The sequence below is a fragment of the Phyllostomus hastatus genome, unplaced genomic scaffold, assembly GCF_019186645.2.
Source record: "Phyllostomus hastatus isolate PE091 unplaced genomic scaffold, TTU_PhHast_1.1 phas_contig_210, whole genome shotgun sequence".
In the NCBI taxonomy this organism is placed as follows: Eukaryota; Metazoa; Chordata; class Mammalia; order Chiroptera; family Phyllostomidae; genus Phyllostomus; species Phyllostomus hastatus.
In genome coordinates this window covers 36,111,271-36,133,752 of record NW_025333737.1, presented here as the reverse complement: position 1 = coordinate 36,133,752, position 22,482 = coordinate 36,111,271, and the positions used below count along the sequence as shown (strand labels likewise).

The window sequence follows — 22,482 nt, the reverse complement described above, 5'->3', positions numbered from 1 at the left end:
CTCATTGGGCCCCAGTTGCTTCGAACACAGAATTGTGGAAGACGAAGAAGGGAAAGGTCAAGGTTGAGCACAGCTGCTGTCCCAGGCTGCACGTGAACTTCTCAGGGAGGTAAAACAAGCCGCAGGTAAAGGCACAGCCACCCGACAGTCCAGGAACCGACCTGGCTATGCCAAACCAGAAAGGGACCCTTCCAAGCGCGAACATCTTCAAAACTAAAACTTTCCATTTCACATTTACCTTTTCTACTACACTTTGAAAATGCACCAAAAAAAAAAATCCATGTGTTCACCAAACTAAAATGATAATTATCCCCGTGGCCCAAAAAACACAGTATGTAAATGTCATGAGGCTTTGTTGGAACCCAATTATTTTGTTTATTATTAGCCAACTAAAAAAAAATTTTTTAAAGGAACTAGGTGTAAATATCATTTAGGTCTCCTTCCTTTTAAAAGGAAAAGAGATATGAATTTAGGCATTAAGAGTTCAACATTCCCTTTGAAATGTGAAGGAAACAAAGAAATACATGAATTCAGTTAATTATGTAACTCGCTGATCAGCTAAGTGCTCGGTGCCAGGAGCGGACAACTCGGCCCTGAAGACAAACGACCAGGCTGGGGAGAGGCTTTCACAGCACCCACGGGAGGGGGGAGGGCCGGAGGGCAGGGCACAAGGGCACAAGGTGTTCTCTGCAGAGGTTTCAGTTACAGGGCGTCCAGCAGGCTCCCTGCTAAAGGGATTAACATTTTCCACAGCAGGAAGAAACACAATATACTCGGAAGGGGAAGAACTCACGTAGGAAACTAGTCGCTCAGCTCCCAGCCTGGCCTGAATGGGCGTACACAGGAGCCCGCTGTTCCCACGGCCAGGGCCCGGCTGCTGTCCGAAGACCAGGGCCTCCTGGGGCCATCTGGTCGACCAGATACAACACCGCGCCAGCATCCGCACTCACAGGATGAGTGCCCGCTCAGAGCTCCTGTCCACTTCCCACCCCCTCCCTCCTCCACCCCACCTCCCGGCGTGGGCATTCGGCAGCCCCCCGCCTCCACTCCTGGAGCACAGTCCCTTTAGGACCGAGACACAGGCCAGGCACAGAGTGCGGGGGGCGCCACCCAGGCCTTCTGTGAGCCACCAAAAACGAAGTGCTGGGGGAAGGAGCCGGACTCCCCAGCAGGGAGCCTGGCCACAGGCAGATCAGAGGGAGCACGGCTAGGGGAAGGGAAAGGGAGCTAGAAGGCCAAGGGGCCTGTGCACCGAACCAGGACAGCCGGCCGAGGTCAGAGTGCTGCCACTGCCTGGGGCGACGCAGGCAGGCTGGAGTGGGTGGCTCAGAGCTGGGAGGTGAGGCGGCCAGGCCAGGGACAGCCGCGGTGCCAGCACCTGAAACCTGTTGCCTCCTCTGGGAAGCAGGTGAGGCCAGGGCCTACGAAAGGTGCAAGCTTCCGGTTACCAGTGGGTCCTGGGGATGTGAGAAGCACCAGGGGGCTACAGGGAACAGCACTGGACTGGAGACTTGAAAGTGACCGAGAGAGCAGATCAGCATTCAAGGTCAGCATCACAAGAAAAAAATGGGAAGCTGCCTGAGGTGACAGACGTTAACTAAATCTGTGGCGGTCATTTCACGGTCTGTACACATGTCAAATCACTGCGCTGTCCTCCTTAAACCAACACGAGGCCGCATGTGGGCCGCGCCCCAGCAAAGCCGGCGGGAGGAGAGCCTCCCCACAAGGTCAGTGCGAGCAGCAAACAAGACCCGGGCACAGAGCGCTCCTTAAACGCTCGCCACCCTTAGGCCTTTCTGCGCTGCTGAGACGTTTCACAAACGGCGGCACCCCAGCAGGACCCGCCGACGGCAGCGCGCAGCGGAGAATCCCAGAGACCTCCCCACTGCAGGCAGACAGAGGGCAGCCGCCGCCTTCGTCTGCACCGACCCAGCAGCGGCTGAAGGCAGACTTCCCGTTTTCCTTCCCGGCCTCCCCATCACAGCTCCGCTGGAAGGGGGCGAAGGCCATCACCGCCGCTGATTCACGGGGAGAAGGGCTGCGCACTGAGACGGCGGAGCCAGCCAGCCGGCCGTTCCGGCGCAGCACAGGGAGAGTAACTCAAGAACCTTCACCCCTCTCCTCCCCGCCTGGGTTGGGTTTCAAACAAAACCCGAGCTAAGGGCCGGGCTGATGTGGGCTAATCAAAGCGCAGCAAAATCTCCGACTCGGAGGAACAGCTTGCAGGACCGTGCGAGCACAAAGCCCTTTCTGCAGAGAAAGTTCTCTCGGGCCTTCGGTGTCGGCCACTCGTTTTTATTACAGTGCTACTTAAATATGTACAAACTGACTAGGTAAAAACACAGTGGTAAAACCAAACCAACAGCAGTCACTCAACGGCAAGGGGCACAACTGTCGCGGATGAACCCTCCGTCCCCAGGGACAGGGAACTGACTGGCCGGCTCAGCTGCCAGCCCTTCCCCCCCTCCCCCACAGGCCCCGCGGGGGGGCGGGGCGCCCTGGTGATTCTCCCCGCCCACCACTTCTCTCTTTCGATCTCAACTCCTACAGCTCAGGGTGTGCCAAGTAACTTCGCCTACACACACCATTTGCATATTAACTCCACCTCTACTTTCTTTGTATTTGCTTTCAACCATTAAAATAGCATCATTTGGTGCCCCCAAAATAAACGTAAAAGCAAACCGCAGACTGAGAGCCCTCGCTGTCGGTGGCAGGCGTCCGGGTGGTCTCCGCGTGTCCCGTGTGCTTCGGGTCGTGAAAATAAAGCATTAACTGTGCCCCGTCCGAGAATTACAGGGCACTGGTCAGAAACACCAGAGGCCTGCCCATCTCTAAGGAGATCTCGATCCTTAAGATATCTTATTTCTTTCAAATAAGCCTTGGAGGTCAAATGTTTCCCCGGCCAGTTTCTTAAAGCTCCAGGCAAATATTAGGAAAAGTCCCTCTTAGTGCTTCATTTTGTATTTAAAACAATCACTTGGCCCAATGGGATCTACCACACACGGTGATTTTCCACAACCGCTCCTGACCCAGAGATTTTTGTCTGATAAAGAGCAAGCTTCACGTGACCACACACACAGCAGTTTTGCGGGTCCCCGTCACGTGCAGTGGGTCTGGGCGAGAGCTGCTTCCCCTCCCGAGCATGGAGAATACGCTCCCAGGCCTCGGAGGAGCATTTGGTGTTCCAGCAAACTGCAGCTGTCAGCGTTTCAAGACGCCATGTGTTTGCCCACACAAAGAATGTAATGAGCTATGGAAATATTATCTGGCTCCGTGAAGTAGAATAAAAACTCCGTGGCCAGTCGGCTGGTGGTGGGGGCGGGTTTAGCCCACCAGGGAAGTATCTGTCGCGTGCTGCTGATGAAGCGCCTCTCACACCAGCTGCCCCCACAGGCCTGGCGGCGTCCGACTCTCCATTTCCTCCGCCACCGCCCTCCCCCGGGGCAGGAGCCTGCACTCTGACCCCAGGGGCCACCTCCTTGCTCCGGCTACCCCCGCTCTTAGATGCCGTTAGTTCTTTGTTAAAAACCCGCAGCAATGGCAATGACGAGATGTGGTTAGAGACACATTTTGCCCAGGCAGGATAAAACACAGTGGCTGAATTCCTCAAGGAACTTGTCTTTTGGATCTGGAATCTATCAAATGTAATAGACAAAAAAATAAACCTAAAGAGATGAGCAATAATTTTTGGTTGGCATTAAACACTAGAGCAGGGGCATCAAACTCACTTTCACCGGGGGCCACACCAGCCTCGCGGCTGCTCTCAAAGGGCCGCGAGTAACTTCAGGACCGCGGACACGTAACTGCTCCTTAACCGGGGCACGGAGCTGGGCGCCGCCGCCGGGCAGACACGGGGCGGAGGCCGCATTCGGCCCGCGGGTGTGTAAGAAGTGCAGTGAGCACAGTGGCCACAGGCGCAGGCAGCCCCAGCGCCCCCGGCGGGTGAACGAGACACGGTGCACACGTGAGCACTCGGCCTTAGAAGCAAACTGCCGCGTGCGGCGGCACGAGCAGTGGAGACAGGCTAAGTGAAGTGAGGACGTCCCGACGGACACACGCTATGTGAGCCCACCTATACAAGCCACGGTCCTGATCACGTTCGGACAGAAAACAGAAAGGGGGGTGCGTCTGCCCAGGGCTGGGGAGGGGCGGGGCGGTGAGGGGCAGTTCCGTGGGGACGGTGTCAGGTTGGGAAGACGGAAACGTTCCGGAGGTGACAGTGGTGACAGCAGCACAAAGACAATGTGTTTACCAACACCGACTTGTGCACCTGAAAATGGTGACAATGGCCCACTTTCTGTTACATGTATGTTACCACAACAAAACGAAATAGAGTAAGAATCTCCTCCACCTGAAAATCAGGAACTGAAGTCCTACACGTAATTAAGACATGTGCAAGGACGCACACGCATGGAAACACAACCCTGGCACCACTGGTCGTCTCAGGAGCCGCCGCAGCCTGGAGCCGCACGTGAAACAGACAGTCTTCAGCAGACGGTCAGCCCTCCAAACAGAAGCACAGCGTAACCGGGTCTCTCTTACACAGACTGTTAGGGAATCGACTCCTTCTAAAAACTTTAAATTACCACGGACTGCCGGACCTGCCCCCACAAATTCTGATGTCTTAACTTCATGTGAAGAAACGCAAAATAAAGATAATAGGTGTTTCAGGAAGAACTTTCTAAATAGTAATAGCATAAATCCTGCAATACAACAAATGATCTCCTAAATCAATTTACTCCTTAAAATATGTACTTTGTAGATTTTAGTTCTGGACTTGGTTTTTAAAACATATACAGGCATTAAACTAGGAAAAAGAAAAAATGCATATTTTATAATTAGGAGTACCCAATGTTAGGCAGAATAACTTATCCGTTAAGAAAAAAAAATAGTCATGTAATACCCAGCTTCTCAGGTTGGAACCTATAGAGACGTCAACAAGAAAAACAGAACACTGCTCTATCAGGGGAACCCATTTCGGTGAGTTGTCCGTACTGCAGGAGAACCAGAAACACGGAATCCTCAAACCCTAGGTGTTCGCCACCATGGGGGCAGGGCCACTCGGAGCTCGGAACACCCGGCGGCACGTAGGCCCGACGTGTTTCCCAGTCGACTGCAGCCGGCATACGCTTTGGCTCACTAAACATCAACTTTGTTTCACTCGTGAAACATCATCTGCGTCAGACTCCTTCCAACCTGGTTTAATCATCGACAAACACCTCTAACCAAACGAGTGCGTTCCAACGTGACCTTCTGTCCAAGTTTTCATCCCAAAGCAGAAATGACACGGCAAACACACGCAGACGCTGCACGGCTCACGTCTCCTGCAGACAGAACTACCTCCGAGGGCTTCCTAACCGCTCAGGAGAGGGAGCACGGCGGTTTGATTCTCACCCTGGAGGCACCTGCCCGGAGGGGCATCAGCAGGCCCAGCAACCAGGGCGAGGCAAAGCGACCAGCGAGGGGACGGTGAGCCGGCGAGCAGAGCGAGGGACCCTAACCAGGAGAGCAGACCCTGCCCGGGTCTTCTGAGCAGTCGGAGCCGGGCAGGTGAGAGAGCGGGGAAGGTGCCCGGCAGGCGGGTGCACGGGCGCGGGGGCCACGGCACGTCCTGGCAAACTCAGGAAGCTGCACGCAATCCCAGATGACCAGGGGCGGAGCAGGTGGGGGGGCCTTGCTTGTGGCAACAGAGGAAGGAGGGCGGCAGACGGGGGACGGCGCTGGGGCCCAGGACTGAGCTCAAGGACCTGAACTTCACCCGGAAGCGAGGTGCAGCCACTCAAGACTGTTACACTCACACCTGGCGAGTTAGGATTCGCAATCAGAGACTCGGCAGCAGCCCTCGGAGGGGGTGGGTGGGTGAGACGGGGCTGGGAGGTTGTGACTCCCAGTCCAGGGGTCACCTGAGGGTGCAACATGGTCACAAGGGCAGGTTCAGGAGCAGTTCAGGAGACACCCTTGATCGGTGAGGTCTGCCCACCGCTGAGGCGAAGGGTCAGGAGGGCAGGCGGCCAGGGAAGCCAGGTTTCTGGTCGGAGGCCAGGGCGCGTGGCAGCGGCACCATCAGGAGCGGCAGCTCAGAACAGAGGGCGGAGCTTCCGAGCGGCCTCTCAGTGGTGGTGTGCGGGCTGCCTTCTGTGGGGCGTGGCACTGAGTCTGCCCCGACAGTCAGCCGGAGAGGTCCGGGCAGGAGTTGGGGAGCCCATCCCCCCCAGCAGCCCCGGCTGAGGACAAAGCTCTGCGGTCTTCGGTGTATGAAGTGACGGCTGAGGCCGCAGGTTCAAGGGGGATGGCCCAGGACGAGGTGTCAGTGAGAGAGCTGGTATCTCTAACACAGCATGGGCTACCGATCGGAACGCCCACCGGGGCCAGGAAACCCAGGCAGACAACTGGAGGTCCCCAGACAGTAAACAAAGCTGCCGTGAGAGGAAGAGCCCGCCTGCACCCAAGGGGGCCAGGAGGCAGGCGGGCAGAGAAGAAACGCGAGAGCGATCACAGGGGAGGCCGGAGGCCCGGGGGGAAGGGGGGCCGCGCAGCCATCCAGTCAGACACGCACGACACCCACAAACGGGGCGCTTATCGGCAGCGGCGCTGTGGACACTCCACGCAAAAGCCCCGGGAGGTGGGGGACGCGCAGAGGGCTGACTGCGGAGGGCAGGGGGGCTCAGTGCACATCGAGACACCCAGAGCAGCTGTCTTCCGGGGAGCGGCAGGACACTCTTAAGGACTTTTCCAGAAACGCAAAAGGCTGGTACCCCGAACACCGAAGAGCACCTCTCAGGAGAACTGTCACACATCATATGCATTCTGTCACAACGTGTAAAATTATTCCACTACAAACACACAAACCTGTTTGTTTCACTCCTGTGCAAGCTAAAAATCAAGAAAAAAGGACCAATTATAACAGCAGCCAACGCAACCCCTCTCTCCAGTAAACTTCTGCGGGGGAGCTCCCCGACCAGCGCACAATCCCCTCGCGGGGCTCTGGCTGACAGAGAAGCTGGGACAGAGGACTGCCTGCCCCACCCCGCTGGCCGCCGAGGACCACACATGGATGCCGGCCCCAGCTCGCCGGCCCCAGCTCTTGGGCCCGCGAGGCCTGACCTCCGCAAGCATGGGCGGGCCGTGCGGGGCACCTGTGCGGCCCAGACGCCCTCCCAACTGCTTTCTGTACAAAACATTAAGACTGATGCAGTGGGCTGAAATAACTATACATAAAAGACCCAGTTTAATTTGGGGAAAAGATGTTGCGCCTTGTTTACAACTCAGAACTGCGCAGCACAACCACAGGGATGCAAGGGGAGCGGCGGGCTCTAACCACTCGCTCCCGTCTCCGGGACGCCAGCGCTCAGAGAGACCTCCGCAGACGCGGCGGAACTGCCCCGAGTCCGCCCCTTCTCCCGTGCTGCTCTGCTGTGAAGGACAATTAAACCAGCACAAGGTCAAGGTAACCGAACAGGACAAATGACCCAGTTCCTCTAACAAAGCAAAGGCATGGGAGGAAACGAAAGGGAGACAGAATGTGAGAGGTTAGGAGACCGCAGAAACATCGTAACAGAGCGACATGCAGTGGCCGTGTTCGAAACAGGACCCAAACGACTAACAAAAATGCACGGAGCCCCTCAGAGTGCCATCGAGAAGTTGTTGGTACTTCTCTTGGGGGTGAGAAGGCCGCAATAGTTATAAGTAAAGGAGTCCTTACTGGTCAGCCCCGGCAGGTGCGGCTCAGTGGACTGAGCACCACCCTGCGAACCAAAGGGTCGCTGGTTCGATTCCCAGTCAGGGCACAGGCCTGGGTTGCGGGCCAGGTCCCCAGTAGGGGGCTTGAGAGGCAACCACACGCTGACGTTTCTCTCCCTCTCTTTCTCCCTCCCTTCCCCTCTCTCTAAAAATAAATAAAATATTTTTTAAAAAGTCCTTACTGGTTCGAGACGCATGCTGACATCTCCGTCGGCGAACTAACGTGTCTGACACCTCCTCTACACGCACGGGCAAGTGGGGAGAGGACGGCACAGACGGGCGGACGCCGGCACCAGCGGCACCGGACAGCGGGCCCCACCGTGCCGGCCTCTCGGTCTGTGCGCGCTCGAGATTCTCCGTAAGACGAGGTTTGGCTGTTTGTTATTTTTTTTTTGTTTTTCTGTTTGTCTGCTTTACGGAAACAGGCAAATCGAAGAGGCAAGGAGCCGCATCAGGCCCTGCGTTACTTCCCCTCGAGCCACTTGCCTGCTGGAGCACCGCTGGTTCCGTGCAGACTGGTGTGCAACCAAAGCACACCGCAGGGCATCGTCCGTTTTCACAACTAAGTGACCGGCTAATCACACCCAGGTTCTATTGAATGCCACAGGACTCACGCCACGGCGTTGACAGCTCTGCCCGGAACCCTTCCTGTGCCAGTGGAACTGGGTCATCCCCCCACCCCTACACTTGAATAAAACTCCGCTTCAAGTCAGCTCCCCAAATGCAGCTGCTGCTTCGTCTGGGTAAAAATAAATCCTACTGCCCCTTAGGCTGCTGGAAGATGCAACAACGCCTCGATCAAAGAAAACGCATACGATGCTCACACCTGCCGCCGAAGCCTGAGAGCGGGACGGAGGGCGCGCTTCCAGGAGGGGAGGGAGGAGAGCGCTCGTAGCTGAGCCGCCGCAGGACGCCCGCCCCGCACCCGCGGGAGTCGGGTCGGAGGGAGAGCGCAAAGCCCGAGGACCGAGGAGAAGGAACTCAGGGTGTCAGGCAAGGAAGGAAAGTGACAGCGAGTGGCGGCACCTGCCAACTGGGGCGTGGACGTGCCGACCGAGCCCACCGGCCAAACTCGTGTGGTCACGGCCACGTGCCGGGGTCTGCTGCCGGGGTCTCGCCAGGGTCCAGCTGGAGCTCCCCACAGCTCCGCTCTCACCCCCACCGCCTCTCCCCCGTCACGCCGGACAAACCAAAAGGAGCGCTCTCAGCGTCCGCACGTCTGTCTTTGCTCAACAAGGAACGGACAGAGCGAGCCAAACGCAGCACTGACGATTTTGTGTCGCACGACCGCCATCACAAAAGTGGGAAATGACACCACACAAACATCACTGAGCACTCAACACTGCAATTTCTTTCTAATTCTGGAAGGAAAAGGCAACGCAGTTCATGTTCAGATTACACTATTTCCTGACAACTTCAAAAGAAATGACGACTGCCTTAAAACAAAAGCAGTTACAACCGAATTAATTTTTAAAAATTGGGGAAGTGGTTCTGCGTGTCCAATTCTTCTGTAAACCCATGCATAAAATCGGCAGGGCGGATGTCACCGTTTCGAAACTAGACATGTAAGAGAAACAAGGAAGTCGGAAGCAGACACCCCAAACACAAACACCCCGCACTAAATCTGGGTTCGCAGAGGAGGCCGCCCGAACCCCCGCCTCACCCGACCTCTCACCGAGCCTTGAGGTCTGCAGTGAAGGTTTCGGAAAACAAAACACAACGCACCAGTCACGGCACCCTCCCCCGGGCCCCCACCCCGCCTCACACTCCCTGCCTTTCTGCCTCCACTACCAGGTGATTGGTCATTCACAGGCTGGCCGGTCACCTGGAGCCTAGGTCCAGGGCCGAGATGACCAGACTGTCTCTCTCCAGAATCAGAGCTGGGAAACCTAAGAACCGGCCATTCAGAAACTGAAAGAATGCGACAAGAAATGCCACCAAGTTGAACTGGGGCCAGAGGGCTTGGCCAGCCCAGCCAGCACGTGGGCTGACACCCGGGGGAGGGAACAGAGCAGCCGGCTGGGGGTGGAGAGAGAGGCTCCGGCAGTGGAGGGAGGGAGGGGACGTGCCAGGGACGGTGGCTGCTGAGGCCCCGGGCAGGGCCACCCTCCAAGGCCGGGTGTCAGAGCGCAGCCCGCGCAGGCTCACGTTCCTGGAGTCCTGTGCGGCGTGGCACGGCTCCCACGAACGACGCACACTCCTCCTCCGGCTCCCCGGAGAGGGCCTCGGCTCCGCACAGCCAGCGCCAGGCCGGCACACAGAACGGGCGGGCAGGGGGCAAGGCATTCAGCAGGTCGCTGCCACAAAAACTGGACAGTTTGGTGTTGAAGGGGAATGCAGAGCCAGAAGCCACCGCCCCACAAAGGACAAAAGGCTCAGCCCTCACGGAGACAGACACTCGGGAACTTTCTGAGGTCATGGACGGATCCCCTAACTCTACCTTCTTCCCTCGAGAAGGCTGGAGTTTCTGTTTTGATTTTCAAAACGAGGTTCATTTGGGTAAATCTCACCAACGCTGCAGAGCAGAAGCCAGATGCACAAACACCCGAGTTTCAATTTATATATAGCACAGAGAGAGAGATAACATTCGTCCCCCGGGTTCAAAGTCAAGAGGGGGGAGGGAGGAGGCGAGTGCAGCCGAGCGGAACTGGCCGAGCGGAACTGACCGCTGGGCTGGGGGCTGTGGTTCAACCCGACCTTCTCACCAGGGGGCACGTTCACGACCGAGGGGTTTCCTGCGTGTGTGACACCCCGGGGGCACCCAGGGAGAGAGGAGAAGGGAAGGCCCGCCCTGGAGGAATCTGCAAGCGGCTGGAAGTGGGTTTGTTCGGGTTTGCGTCCAGGGAAATGCTTACTTTCAGCCAGACGCTTCAGGTAAGTAACGAAGGAAATTAAGAGCTTAGGAGCCCCATTACTGGGAGTCTGGTGTGACTCACGAATCTGATACCAGGAGCAAACACGAACCAACCCAGCAGGGTCGGGAGAATACTGTGAACTGAACCCCGTCCCACAGTGCGCACTTCCCGGTGAGACGGGCTCGCAGTGACGACGGCGCTCCTCCCAAGGAGCCGGAGGGGACCGCTCCCCACATCCTTTTTCTACTTCAACGGACAGAGAAACAGCCAAGTCCCCACGAAGATGAATTTGCTCAGAATCCCACTTCTTTGTGTTCAAAGGGGGAATTAACTCAAGTGCATCCGTTACCCTGAGGTGTATTTTTAGAAAACAAACGAGCAGATGTTGATTTTCAAAGACTTTGAATTGAAAAACATTTCACCAAATCTACATACAGTTCATCAGCATAAAAAAAAAATCAGAGTAAGTACAAACGGAGCACTGGGGACAAACAATAAAACATAGGTTTACAAATCGTCGGATCCAAACACTTAAAACACACACGCCGGAGAGCAGCCTGAAAGTGAGGTACTTACAGCCATGATTAACTCGAAGGGGTGTTTATACACCCTCACGGGCGACTGGTACTTCTGCACCATGATTGGGATATAACGGCAATCCTGTCGCACCTGCGAAATGCAAACATATGTGACGAACAACCGCAGCGTGGGAAAAATTAGGCCTGCACTCACACATCACACGCGGCAGTCTGGGGGCAGGCAGAAACCTCAACAGGCCCTAGTTCCGTGCCCACGGAAATCAAGAGAAGACAATCAGACAAGGGGAGGGGAAGGCAGCAGGGCAGCGAGAGGAAGGAAGCGCCAGGGGACTGGGGGGGGCGGCCCGGGGGTGAGAGGCCTGGAGCCCGCCCCTCCGAGGGCTGCCCTGGGCTACCGTTCTGCCCTTTCCAGAAGTGACATGTTAGGACCTGATTATTCTGATAACTGCTACAATTAGTTCTTGAATGATTTTCTCTTCAGCAACTTCTCCCAGAAGCCAAGCAACAATGGTGGCACTTTAAGATATTAAGTGCAGGGCCACCGAGGAACTTAAAAGTGAGGAGCAAAGTGGACAAAAGGGGGAAAAATATACCATTGTTATGTCAAGTCATGAGACACCCCTCAGAAGCCAGCTTCCAAGGACACGGGCCGACCCCACTTGGGAACTGCGCAGGGCGCACGTTCAGGGGCCTGCCTGCCCACAGACACGGGAACTCTGGCCAGAGGCTCCCCGAGGGGGGATCCTGGCCTCCAACAGCCACCACCCACCACCCGCTGGCCCACCCTCGAGTGTCTCGGGAGTCACACTCCCGTCCCAGCCTGCAGGGGGGTTTTCTGAAAACACCCTTTCATCCCGGTCCTCTGCTCTGACTTTACTTTCCTATTGCAAAGGGAGAAAGAAAAATACATCCCAGGCGCCCACCTGTCCTGCAGGGGCTAAGCATTAAGAACGTTCTTCCACGCTGAGTAGAGTGAAAGGAGACTCCAAGCAGAAAGGGAATGTCCTCAAGAAGCCCAAAGTCTACAGGCAAAAAAAAAAAAAGGCAATTCCAAAAACAGCCTTTATTTCGGAACCTTGGAACACTGCTCCCCACAGCACTGCATCTAAGCAGCGCTTTCCCCGGCACGCCGGCTCAGGACCCCTCGCACGAGGAGGAGGGCATGGTGGACACCGGCACCGACAGTCTGAACACTGCTCGAGATTAACTCTGAGTGACCTCAAGCCAGTCCCGTGACCCCGCGGACTCAGTTTCACCTCTGCAGAATGAGGGCTGGGGTGAGGTCATACTGAAAGACTTCCAGTCCGTAAACCGTGAGACTCAGGGCCAGGCTCGGTGGGAAGTCATTAATCTTCACTCTGGGGCTGGCAGGTCCTGGGGCACACGGACCACGCTCTATTTAGTTGGCGCACAGTAGGAATTCAATAATCTTTTTAAAATTTAACTGGGAAAATTATTTCAGGGTACCTCCCGATGAGGAGGAGGGTGACCATCGGTACAAAAAGCGGAGGGGGGTGTTAAAAAGCAGAAAGCTTGGTAAGGCACTGTGACATTGATTCAGGGGGCCACTGCCCCGCAGAACCCCAAGTGGCTACGCTGAAGAACCTGCCAATTCACAAGAACCCTCCGAACTCCTGCCAGCTCCCAGCTTCGGATGCTCTGGTCCAGAGACACGTTCTACGTGGGAATCTGGAGTTACGCCGGCCAAGTGGCATCCTGTCCCGGGGCAGCCTCTGTGGCATGACAGTTGGTCCTTACAAAGTAGCCAAGGGCCAGACCCAGTGAGTCCATCCGGAGCGGGTTCCAGGGGCGGCCGGGCCCTCGGATCATCGGTCAGCGGGTCCAGCGCGGCGGCCTCGGCGGGCCCCCAGCCCCAGCCGACCCAGGGAGGCGTGCCAAGGGATGGGCTCGGCCCCTAAACCCTACTGCCAACAAGAGGGGTCGGGGATGGGACGACCGGCAGGGTGGGGGCGGGGAGGGGAAGCCCAGCAGAGTAGGAGCGGCGAGGGGCGAAGGGGCAGCGTGCCGAGGACCGCAAGAGGGCCAGCTCGGGGCTCCGCGCCCGGGCCGAGGGGAGCCGAGGAGAACTAAGAGGGGTCGGGGGGGCCAGAAGGGTTGGCTGGGCTCGGAGGCGGCCGCGTGAGCCCCGCGCCGCCCGGGGGGGCCGCGCCGGGGGCGCTCTGGGAGCCCGCCGCAGCGACGCGCGCCTACCTCTGTCAGTGGAGCCGGGCCCAGGACGCGGGGCGTCGGGAGGCGCTCATCCCGGAGCCTCAGCGGTGCCGTCGCCGTCCCACTGCCGGCGGCTGCAGCTCCGCCACCGGTTCCGGGGAGTGGGCGGGGGAGGGGGCGGGAGCGGGAGGGGCGCGGCGAGGCTCCAGTGGTTGTTACGGGTGACGGGGTGGGCGGGGCCGAGCGGCAGGCGGCCGCACGCGTGCGCGCACGCAGCCGCGGGGGCGGGGGCGGGAGCGACGACAGTTGCTAGGGCGGGGGCGGGAGAGGAACAAGCGGGGCCGGGCCGAGCTGCGCAGGCGCCAACTCTGGGTTGGCTCCGAAGTGTGGCCTGTCCCGCTGGAGGACGCTGGCTCCACCCAGTGCGCGTCACGGGGCGGGGCGAGACACAAAGGGGGCTGCGAGGGAGGGCCGCGGGCGGTTCCGCTGAATTGGAACAGGGAAGTGTGCGAGGTGGCCCGGCAGCCGGGGCCTTCTGGCCGGCCCGCGAGCTCTGAGCCCCTGCCGTCTGCCCGATCGCAGCTGGCGGCGCCCCCCGCGCTTCCTCATTTTTTGTTGACTGCTCAGAAGCAGCCGGCTTCCCCCGCAGTGCCCTGACCGCATTCTCGCCGATGAAGCAAAGGCCAGGCCTGGGGAGGGGCTGGGTGGGACCCAGCAGCAGCTTGTCAACACCTCCTGGCTGTGCGCTGGAACTAAGACCGGCACCGGGGTCTGCCCTTTCGGGAGGTGGGGGCTACATTTCAGCCAGAGAGCGGTGGTTCCAGTTCCAGCCCCGAAACCCAAGTGTGATACACTCCGTGACATTTAGGAGTCCTTAAGCGGAGCTGATGACTAGAGAGGGACACCATACGCGTCCACCCACACAGCAAGGCTGGTTTTGTAACCAACATGCCATTTCTCCATCAGTGTCACTGTTGTTCCATTCGCGTCAGTCATCCTGGGTGGCTGTACACTTGTTGCTGCCACTGCACAGAATATTTTTGGAACTGTTTTGGAACTTCCTTCAGGGCCAGCTGCCCAACCTCACAGGAAAATCATTCATGGCGTGCTCACACCCTTTCAACTCAAACCACCTCGTTCCAGCTTGATCACCCACACGGCGCATTAGACAGCTCGGACTGGCTTTTGCCTGTTTGTAACATCACTTCCACCTTCAAAAGTTGCTTTCGGAAAGAGACAACCCAGGAATGATGAGCTGAAACAGTAGCATCTGCGAAATGGTCTTGCCTGAAACTGACCTGGTTTGATGGGCCTGTGGATGCAACCACCAATCTCCAGGGAGCAGAGGACAGAGGGAGGTGCCAAAGGATGCCCCGACAACCACCCACCGGGGATGGGCCGTGGGACACTGTGGCTGAGGGACATTCTTTACTCCATCAATTCCAGAGGAGAAGGCAGAGGGTAGGGACCAACCTGTAGGCTGAAAGAGACTGGGAAATTTATTGAGTTACACACTTATGAGCCACAGGCTTTTTTCCACATGTGCTATATATTATAGTTCAGTTAAAATTTCAAAGAAAAACAGACCTGAGATATCCAGCAGTTAGAATAAGTGAAGTTTATTTCCCCGTTGATTTTAACAAATGAAATAGTAAAAAAAAAAAAGTGAAACAGGAAAGTTTAAATGCTATTTGACCATATAATAACATTAAGAGATTATTGAACTCTGGCTGGCGTAGCTCAGTGGATTGAGCTCCGGCTGCAAACCAGGCATTGCAGGTTCATATTCCCAGTCAGGGCACATGCCTGGGTCGCAGGCCATGACCCCCAGCAACCACACATTGATGTTTCTCTCTCTCTTTCTCCTTTCCTTCCCTCTCTAAAAATAAATAAATAAAATCTTTTTTAAAAGTTAAAAAAATGAGATTACTGATTTCTAGGTTGGATAATGGTGTTATTGGTAATATTTTTTAAAGAAGCCTGTCTTCTGGAGTAGCTGAAATGTTTCCAAGTGAGAAGTGCTCTCTGAGATCAGCTTCGAAGAGACCCAGATGGAAAGAGGAAGGAGAAAGGCATCTGGATGAAATACGATTTGCCCTAAGTTGATAACTGTGCATTATAGTATTCTGTCCGCTTTTGTATATGTTTGAAGTGGTCCATAATAAAACAAACTTTTCACAAAAAGATAGTTTGTCACCACTGAGGACAGGAAATCAAGGCATGATTACAAAAGAGGTTTTCGGAAATGTCTCAAGCAACAGCCTGTATCATTAAGACACACGGACAGCCCTGGCTGGCGTAGCTCAGTGGATTGAGCGCGGGCTGCGAACCAAAGTATCGCAGGTTCGATTCCCAGTCAGGGCATGTTGCAGGCCAAGGCCCCCAGCAATCGCACATTGATGTTTCTCTCTCTCTCTCTCTCTCTCTCCCCCTCCCTTCCCTCTCTGAAAATAAATAAATAAATAAAATCTTTAAAAAAAAAGACACACGGACAGAGTCCCAAGGTGAAACATTGGAAGGAGTACCCTTGTCCCGTGTGCAGGTCAGGTGTGTCTGACTGTTCTTCAGACAGGCACCGGGCGGGCAGGTGGGCGACGCCTGCAGGAAGCTCCTGGGCGCCAGACCGCAGGGATCCAAGAGTAGACCCAGCCTCAGTCCTTTCACGGGGCTCTGGGCGCCTGTCAGCCCCGTCCATGCTGGGCAGAAAGATGGGCGGGGTGGCGGGGAAGTGGGGAGCGCACTGGGTCAGGTTTGGCCGCCAGTGACCAAAACCCCGAAGGAAAAGTGTCACAACGAGACAGGAATGTACGTCCCTGTCGCGTGCATGGAGTCCAGGGCCGGTTCGCTGCCTCGTGGTCACTGTCAACGGCCCACTCCCCCCAAAGACCACCAGGAAAACCTGCCGTGAACCGAAGCTCAGGCGGGCGACGGGAGGAGCTGCAGCTCGGTGTCAGAAGGGGGAGTCCAGGCGGAGCTTTCCAGGTGGGGCGGTCTCAGCCCAAGTGTTCAAGGCTGGTCTGTCAGGGCCGGAAGGACCCGGCCAAGTTCGAGATGTAGTCGTTCAGGCCCGGCGGACACCAGCCTTGAGTATTTGAGTCTTGATGTGTAAGCAGTTGTTTGGCAAACGGGTTGTTTGCCCAAGTGAGCAATCTGTCATCCGGAGAAGGGGGCTGCTTGCCAAGATGAGCCAGACGTTGTTTTTCATGATTTCCCGGAGCACACAGCGAAGCCGCGTGCTGGTTTGCGGTCCTGTCTTCCCGAGCAGGCCTCTCCCGATACGTAAGAAGCCGCTGACACAGGAGGTCTCCGGCCTCCGTCCTGCTGCGTAAGCCCCGTGGGTGCAGGCAGTGTCTCATCTCGTCCGCAGGGACGGGCGCCCCTTCAGTCTTGCTGCTTGGTCGTCACCACAGTGTCCTCTGCCGCCAGCCAGCAAGCAGGAGGGAAGTGGGAAGAGGTCAAACTGTAACCAGAAAAGACACCAGCATTCCGGCCGCCTGTCACTACCAAATCCAATAAGCAATGACAGTGATTGAATCCTTTATAGGCGCTTTATTCAGATGGCCGGCGATCCGAGAAGATGGCAGGTTCATACCCTAACAAACCATCTCCCCGCTTCTTTCCCGGCCAGATCTTTTATAAGGGGGTTGGGGGAGGACAAACGGGTCGGCGAAAGCCTTGAAATTCAACTGCTGTCTCCAAAGGGGAGGGGTAGTCGCCTGCTTCTTCCTGATAGGGATGGTCTCCAGGCGGTAATCTCTAGCCAGCACCCCAGAAGGTCAGCCGCTCTTTCTCAGGCGCCAGATGGGCCTTATCTGTAGTTTCTGAAACAAAAACTTAACATACACGTGACTTGCTAGCCCCTATCAAAACGCCCTTCCTTGAACGCCGCTTCCTTGGAAACGGTGTGCGCCTGTGCGTGCGGTGGTGCCCGTGTGACGCTCAGCGCACGGGGCCAGCAGCGTCCCGGCGGAGAGAACGCCGCCCTCGTCCGCAGCAGCACGCCCGCTCCCTTCTTCAGGCAGGTGCTCCCCCAGGTCCTCTGCCGAGAGGACTCCGAAAGCCCTTGCGCGAGCCCCTGGCTCGGTCAGCGTTTCTGTCTGTGAGCCCCCCGCCTGTCTGTGGGTGCTGTCTCTCGGCGGACGGAAGCCTGGACAGCGGCTGCGTGAAAGCCGCACTTACCAGGCGCCCTTGGGCTGGAGGCCGCGGATTCCCCAGCTTCCACAGCAAGACACTCTGGTTCCTGGGCTGCTCGCCGAGACCCCCAGCCCAGGAGCCTGAGCCTGAAGCCGCTGTTTCCTGTGTCCGCCTCTGGCTGAGGTCACGGTGCCGTGTCAACAGGGCACCCCCCTCTGCCTGGGCGCCAGCCATGGGGCATGCTATATCTTCCCCAGCAGGATGACCCTGAGCTGGGGACACCTTTCCTGGTCCCTCCAGCCACATCTCCTCCATTGCGCTTGGTGCGATATGAAGAATCAGCGCAAGGAAAGTGTGGGAAGTTGGCGACACCAGTAGAATTAGAGGTATGGATTAAGGGGATGGTCATGGCAGGAAAGACATTTGGAGGCAAGTGACAGTCTTTTTTTTTATATATTTTATTTATTTTATTTTTAGAGAGGGAAGGGAAGGAGAGAGAGACACACACACACATCAATGTGCGGTTGCTGGGAGCCATAGCCTGCAACCTAGGCATGTACTCTGACTGGGAATCGAACCTGCGATGCCTGGTTCGCAGCCCGCGCTCAATCCACTGAGCTACGCCAGCCAGGGCTGCAAGTGACAGTCTTAGCTAACATTTCGGCCTGCAGAGCCCTACCTCTTCCGGCCAGAAGCAAAAGAAACAGGAGGCACGTGTGAACGACCCCTCAAATGTTGCTGAGCCTCAGGATCAGGTCAAGGGTCCAGTCCGTGCCGAGAGGCCCAGCGGCACGCTCTCCTTACCCTCCGGTGGCCCTGCCCGCCCTGGCACTTGTCCCATACAGTTTGGTCACTCAGAGACGTGTCAGCTCTCTTCCACGGTGGAAGAGACTGCTTTCTCGTTTGGTGGCCAAGGGTGAAAGACAGCTTCACAAACCATGAGCGTCTCCTCACCTGGCGAGGTCTCCAGCCGGGGAAGTAGGAAGTAGGCAAAGGTAGGTTACCCCTCGGGCACTGGTTCCTCGCTGGCTCTGGCAGCCGCCCAGGGGCCCGGAGCTGGTGCTGCTGCCTCATTCTCAACCTGGGAAAACATCGGCCCAGATCTGCAAAGGTTGCCCTCCAGGCTTCCATACTTCTGAAGTGTTTCATTCCCGCCCGGAGCGGCACAAGCTCCCGGTGTCTGCATTGGTTTCCTGCCTACAAGTCTCCCTTCTCCCAGGCCCCGTGCACCCTGACGACAGGGTTCTTGCCCGAAAACCCGAACCCAGACTCACTCCTTCGCTCGCAAGCCACACCGAGACCAGAGATAAATCTCAGCACCCGAGCCTGCCTTCCGAGGTCTTCTCGAAATCTCGCTCCCAGCTTTCCTCTGCCCAGAATGATGATATCGTCATCTCCACTTCATCTGTCCACGTGTTCCTTCCTTCGGGAGCTCAGCGAACATGGATGCAGCCTCCTGATTCACTCCGACACCCCACGAGGCAGAGGAGTGTGTGGAAGGATCGCGCAGCTGCTGAGCTCTCCGCCCCGCCCCCCGCCCCCAGCCTTTCCTTTGCCTCCTCCTTTCCTGTACGCCTGGGCCCTGGGCACTGCCACGGGGAGGCATTTTTCTTAGATTGTAAGGGAACCAGCTCTGTGTCTTCCCTGGATCTGTGAGTTGCTTGGGTCCTGGGACCACGTCCACTCGCTGTCTTCTGCCTTTCACGGCCCTTGGCGTTTCCCGGAATGCTGTCAGACACTGAAGGTTAGCTATGAGCCTTAGGTTAGGCCCTCACTCCGAGTGCCCTGAATTGGTTTCTCCATCCCGTGGACAGAGCTGACGCATCCTGGGGACCGATGCTCCCACCCTCTCTGTTCTGTCCCCTGTGTCGCCAAGCTAGGACCTGAAGCCTAGGGGAGTGGCCAGGACGAAGAGGAGATTGCTGTAGCATGCCCTGGGGAGCCCAGCACGCACCCCACGAGATGCAGGGTGGCCAAGGCTGACGTGAGTCCAGCACCCAGCTCCAATAAGGAGAAGCAGCCAGCCCGGTCTCACTTCTTCACGGTTTGCTCGTTCCCCAAACCAGAGCACGGCCGCCTCCCCCCCAGCGATGCTGCTGGGAGGCGCTTTGCAGGCCAGAGAGGGACCTCGGTCAGCAAGTCAGCAGTTTGTCCCCAGGCTGCTCCACGGCCAGTCACACGAGCAGGAAGCAGGGCTGACCTGCAGCGGGAATGGGGTGCTCACAGGGGCAGACCACAGGCCACGTGACGAGGGGGAGGTCTGGGAGGAGTAAGGAGCAGGGAGCCCAAAATCAGATTAGGAAAGCAATTTTCCCAACAGTAAAGGTGAACGAGAGAGTCCTCCTTCGCCTTCGGTTCTGCGAGCACAGGCTGGACCTCGCTGGAGCCAGGCAAATAATTGGTCAGCGCCCCGAGCCCCCCACCACTTTGTCCTTGACATGGGTGATAGAGGTCTCCTGCCACCCCAAACAGTTTCAACCATGGGGGGAGTGTTTCCATGCAGTTCCTTATTTCGGGCGCCTCTCACACAGCCGGGCATCCCATGCCCTGCCTCCGGAGTGTTCCGTGACCTCCCTGTGACAATCACACAGCCGCTCACTTCACACCTGGCTGAAGATTCCCCCCTCCCCCCTGCCCACCCCACAGGGCCCGGGTGCCTGCCTGGGCAGCCGTCTCACCGGGGCCCACCGCAGCGTTGAGGGCTTTTCTAAAGGAAAAAAAAAAAAGTTCTGTTTTACATCGAACGTTGATGATGTTTGGTGTGAGAAAGTGTGTCTCACAGGGCTGTTACCTGGGATGGGAAAACGTTTCTGAAAACACTTTGAGGGTGGTCAGGCTCTGCATACATGCTTCCCACAGCCCGGATCCTACAGCTCTGCCTCCAGAATGTTCTGTAAGCAAAGACTATTTATTATCCTGTCTCCCCCTCTAGTTGGTGACTGGCATCACCCTCTGTTTCTGCAAATAAGTTCTTCCTCATCTGAAATTTCCCCTATGCAGAAAAAAATAATAATACACAGAAAATAAACAAAAGAGCCCAGTCCTCGCTTGAACGGATGTGCGCACAGACCCGCTGAAAAAAATGCAGGGTCTGCCCTGGCTGGCGTAGCTCAGTGGACTGAGCGCGGGCTGTGAACCAAAGTGTCGCAGGTTCGATTCCCAGCCAGGGCACATGCCTGGGTTGCAGGCCACGGCCCCCAGCAACCGCACATTGATGTTTCTCTCTCTCTATCTCCCTCCCTTCTTTCTCTAAAAATAAATACATCTTGAAAAAATATGCGGGGGTCTTTGTGAGTCAAGTGCCTGCTGTCACCACACAGGACCCGAAGGGACTGGGGAATGCACACAAACAGCATCTCGCGTGGCTGGGCACAGCCGTCTCTGCCACCGTCGAGACCAGAAGGCTCACTCGACTCTGAAATGCTGCAACGTGAGAGCAGCAAAACGGATCCTCAGAGGGACCTCCCTGCCAGCCCCGCCTCCCGTGGTGGCCTCCGTCAGGTGTGTGCTCGGGCCGAGGCACGTCCGCGGGGTGCCGCTGCTCCCAGGAGCGGGCAGCCACTCGGACGAAAAACCCAAGAGTCTGTGCGACCTTCTCCATCCCCTTGGGGACACAGGGCACACCTTTGAACTTGACACAGCAAGCGAGAGGGGACTTTTTCCACCCTATGGGCTCAGGAAGCACCCACGCTGGCGCTGGCGTGCCGATTTCCTGGGGCGACAGTGACAAACTGCCGCACACCGGGTGGCTGAGAACCACACACAGGTCTTGCCTCCGGCTGGAGGCCAGACGCCCTCGGGGTGAAAGCCAGGTGTGGGCGGCGCCGGGCTCCCCTCCTGAGGCTCCGGGGGAAGGTCCTGCCTGCCCCTTCCGTTCTCTGGGGCCCCTGCAGGTGTGCAGGGGAAAGGCCCACCTCATGAGCACGCAGGCACGCGGAATGGCCAGGCGACGTCCACCTGGCCGGGCGCGAGCGCCTGATACACGCAGGTGCCTGTGCTCCCACGGACAGTCTGCTGAGAAGGCAAAACAAGAACGCATCCGGCCTTAAAATATCTCCATACGGCCCCTGTGAAAAGGTTGCATTGGCTTGACTCATAAATTCTTTAAATAGCAAGTGGTGATAGCCTAGATGATTTTTTAATGGCCCTTTTGTTCCTTCATCCGTTTATTGTTCTGAGCTTCAGAATAATGGAGCTCCCGGGTGCCTAGCACATGACATAATGGGGGGAGGGGGCGGAGAAAGCCTTGCCACTCTGAAAGCTAGGGGTCAAGTTCAAGTTTGAGAATGTTCCATTCAAGATCCCTGTGTAACTTGTTGAAAATAAAAAAGTGGGGGTTTTTCCTTTCTTTTTTTTCTCTTTACCTTTAACTCCACTGCGGGCCGTGTCCCGGCAGCCAAGACCGGGCGGTCCGTGTGGGTCTGAGCACGGCGTGATGCCTGTTCTCTGGTGGAAGACACTGAGCCCGTTGTCCCGGCCGCCGCGCCCCTCGCTCCGCACAGTCCAGCCACTGTGTGCCGGCCGCCAGGGACTGGGGACGCCCCTGCAGCCGGCTCAGACCTGCTGGGAGGAAAGCGGAGAAAGCCGGTGAACTCAGGAAAAGCCGAGGTGCCTTCCGGGCGGGGGGGGCTTCTCTACCGCCCACCCCCCTTCAGGTTTGCAGCACTGGGACCCGGGTCGCTTTCGAGGCCATCCCCTCCCTCTCGGCCAAGCCCTGACATGTCTGAGAAATCTCCATTGAGTCATGCCTGACCAAAGCCTAGCGCTGTTCGTCGTGGCTGAGGACTTGATTTAATCTTGAGCCAGGACAGATTATGAAAGGGACCTTATTGGCCAAGCCGGGGAGTCCCCTCAGTGGTCTGAGTCCCGTGGCCCATATGACACACGCGCCTGGAGAGGTCTGGGCCCCACGGCTGCCCGGGGAGCCCCCTCCGCTTCCTGATGTCCCCGGAGAGCAAACAAAACGCCCAGAGCCGAGACAGGACAGGCTTTTGTTCCGACGCTGGCCGTGCTGATTTTCCACCAGGAGCAGGAAGGGCTCAGAA

General features: G+C 57.1%; 1 protein-coding gene across 2 annotated transcripts in view; it reads right to left on the bottom strand.

The window, feature by feature from the left end:
- SEC14L1 (SEC14 like lipid binding 1) overlaps nucleotides 1-13,483 on the bottom strand; it is a 41,339-nt gene extending 27,856 nt beyond the window's left edge. Inside the window, exons 1-3 of one of the 2 annotated variants that reach the window (XM_045836597.1) lie at nucleotides 13,346-13,483; nucleotides 12,058-12,156; nucleotides 11,172-11,264 (exon numbers count right to left, since the gene is read on the bottom strand). In XM_045836597.1, the coding sequence (XP_045692553.1) occupies nucleotides 11,172-11,234 (63 nt within the window). In that variant the 5' untranslated portion in view covers nucleotides 11,235-11,264; nucleotides 12,058-12,156; nucleotides 13,346-13,483. The remainder of the gene's footprint in view (nucleotides 1-11,171; nucleotides 11,265-12,057; nucleotides 12,157-13,345) is intronic. The other variant, XM_045836598.1, reaches the window with a different exon arrangement.
- Between the last annotated feature and the right edge of the window lie 8,999 nt (nucleotides 13,484-22,482).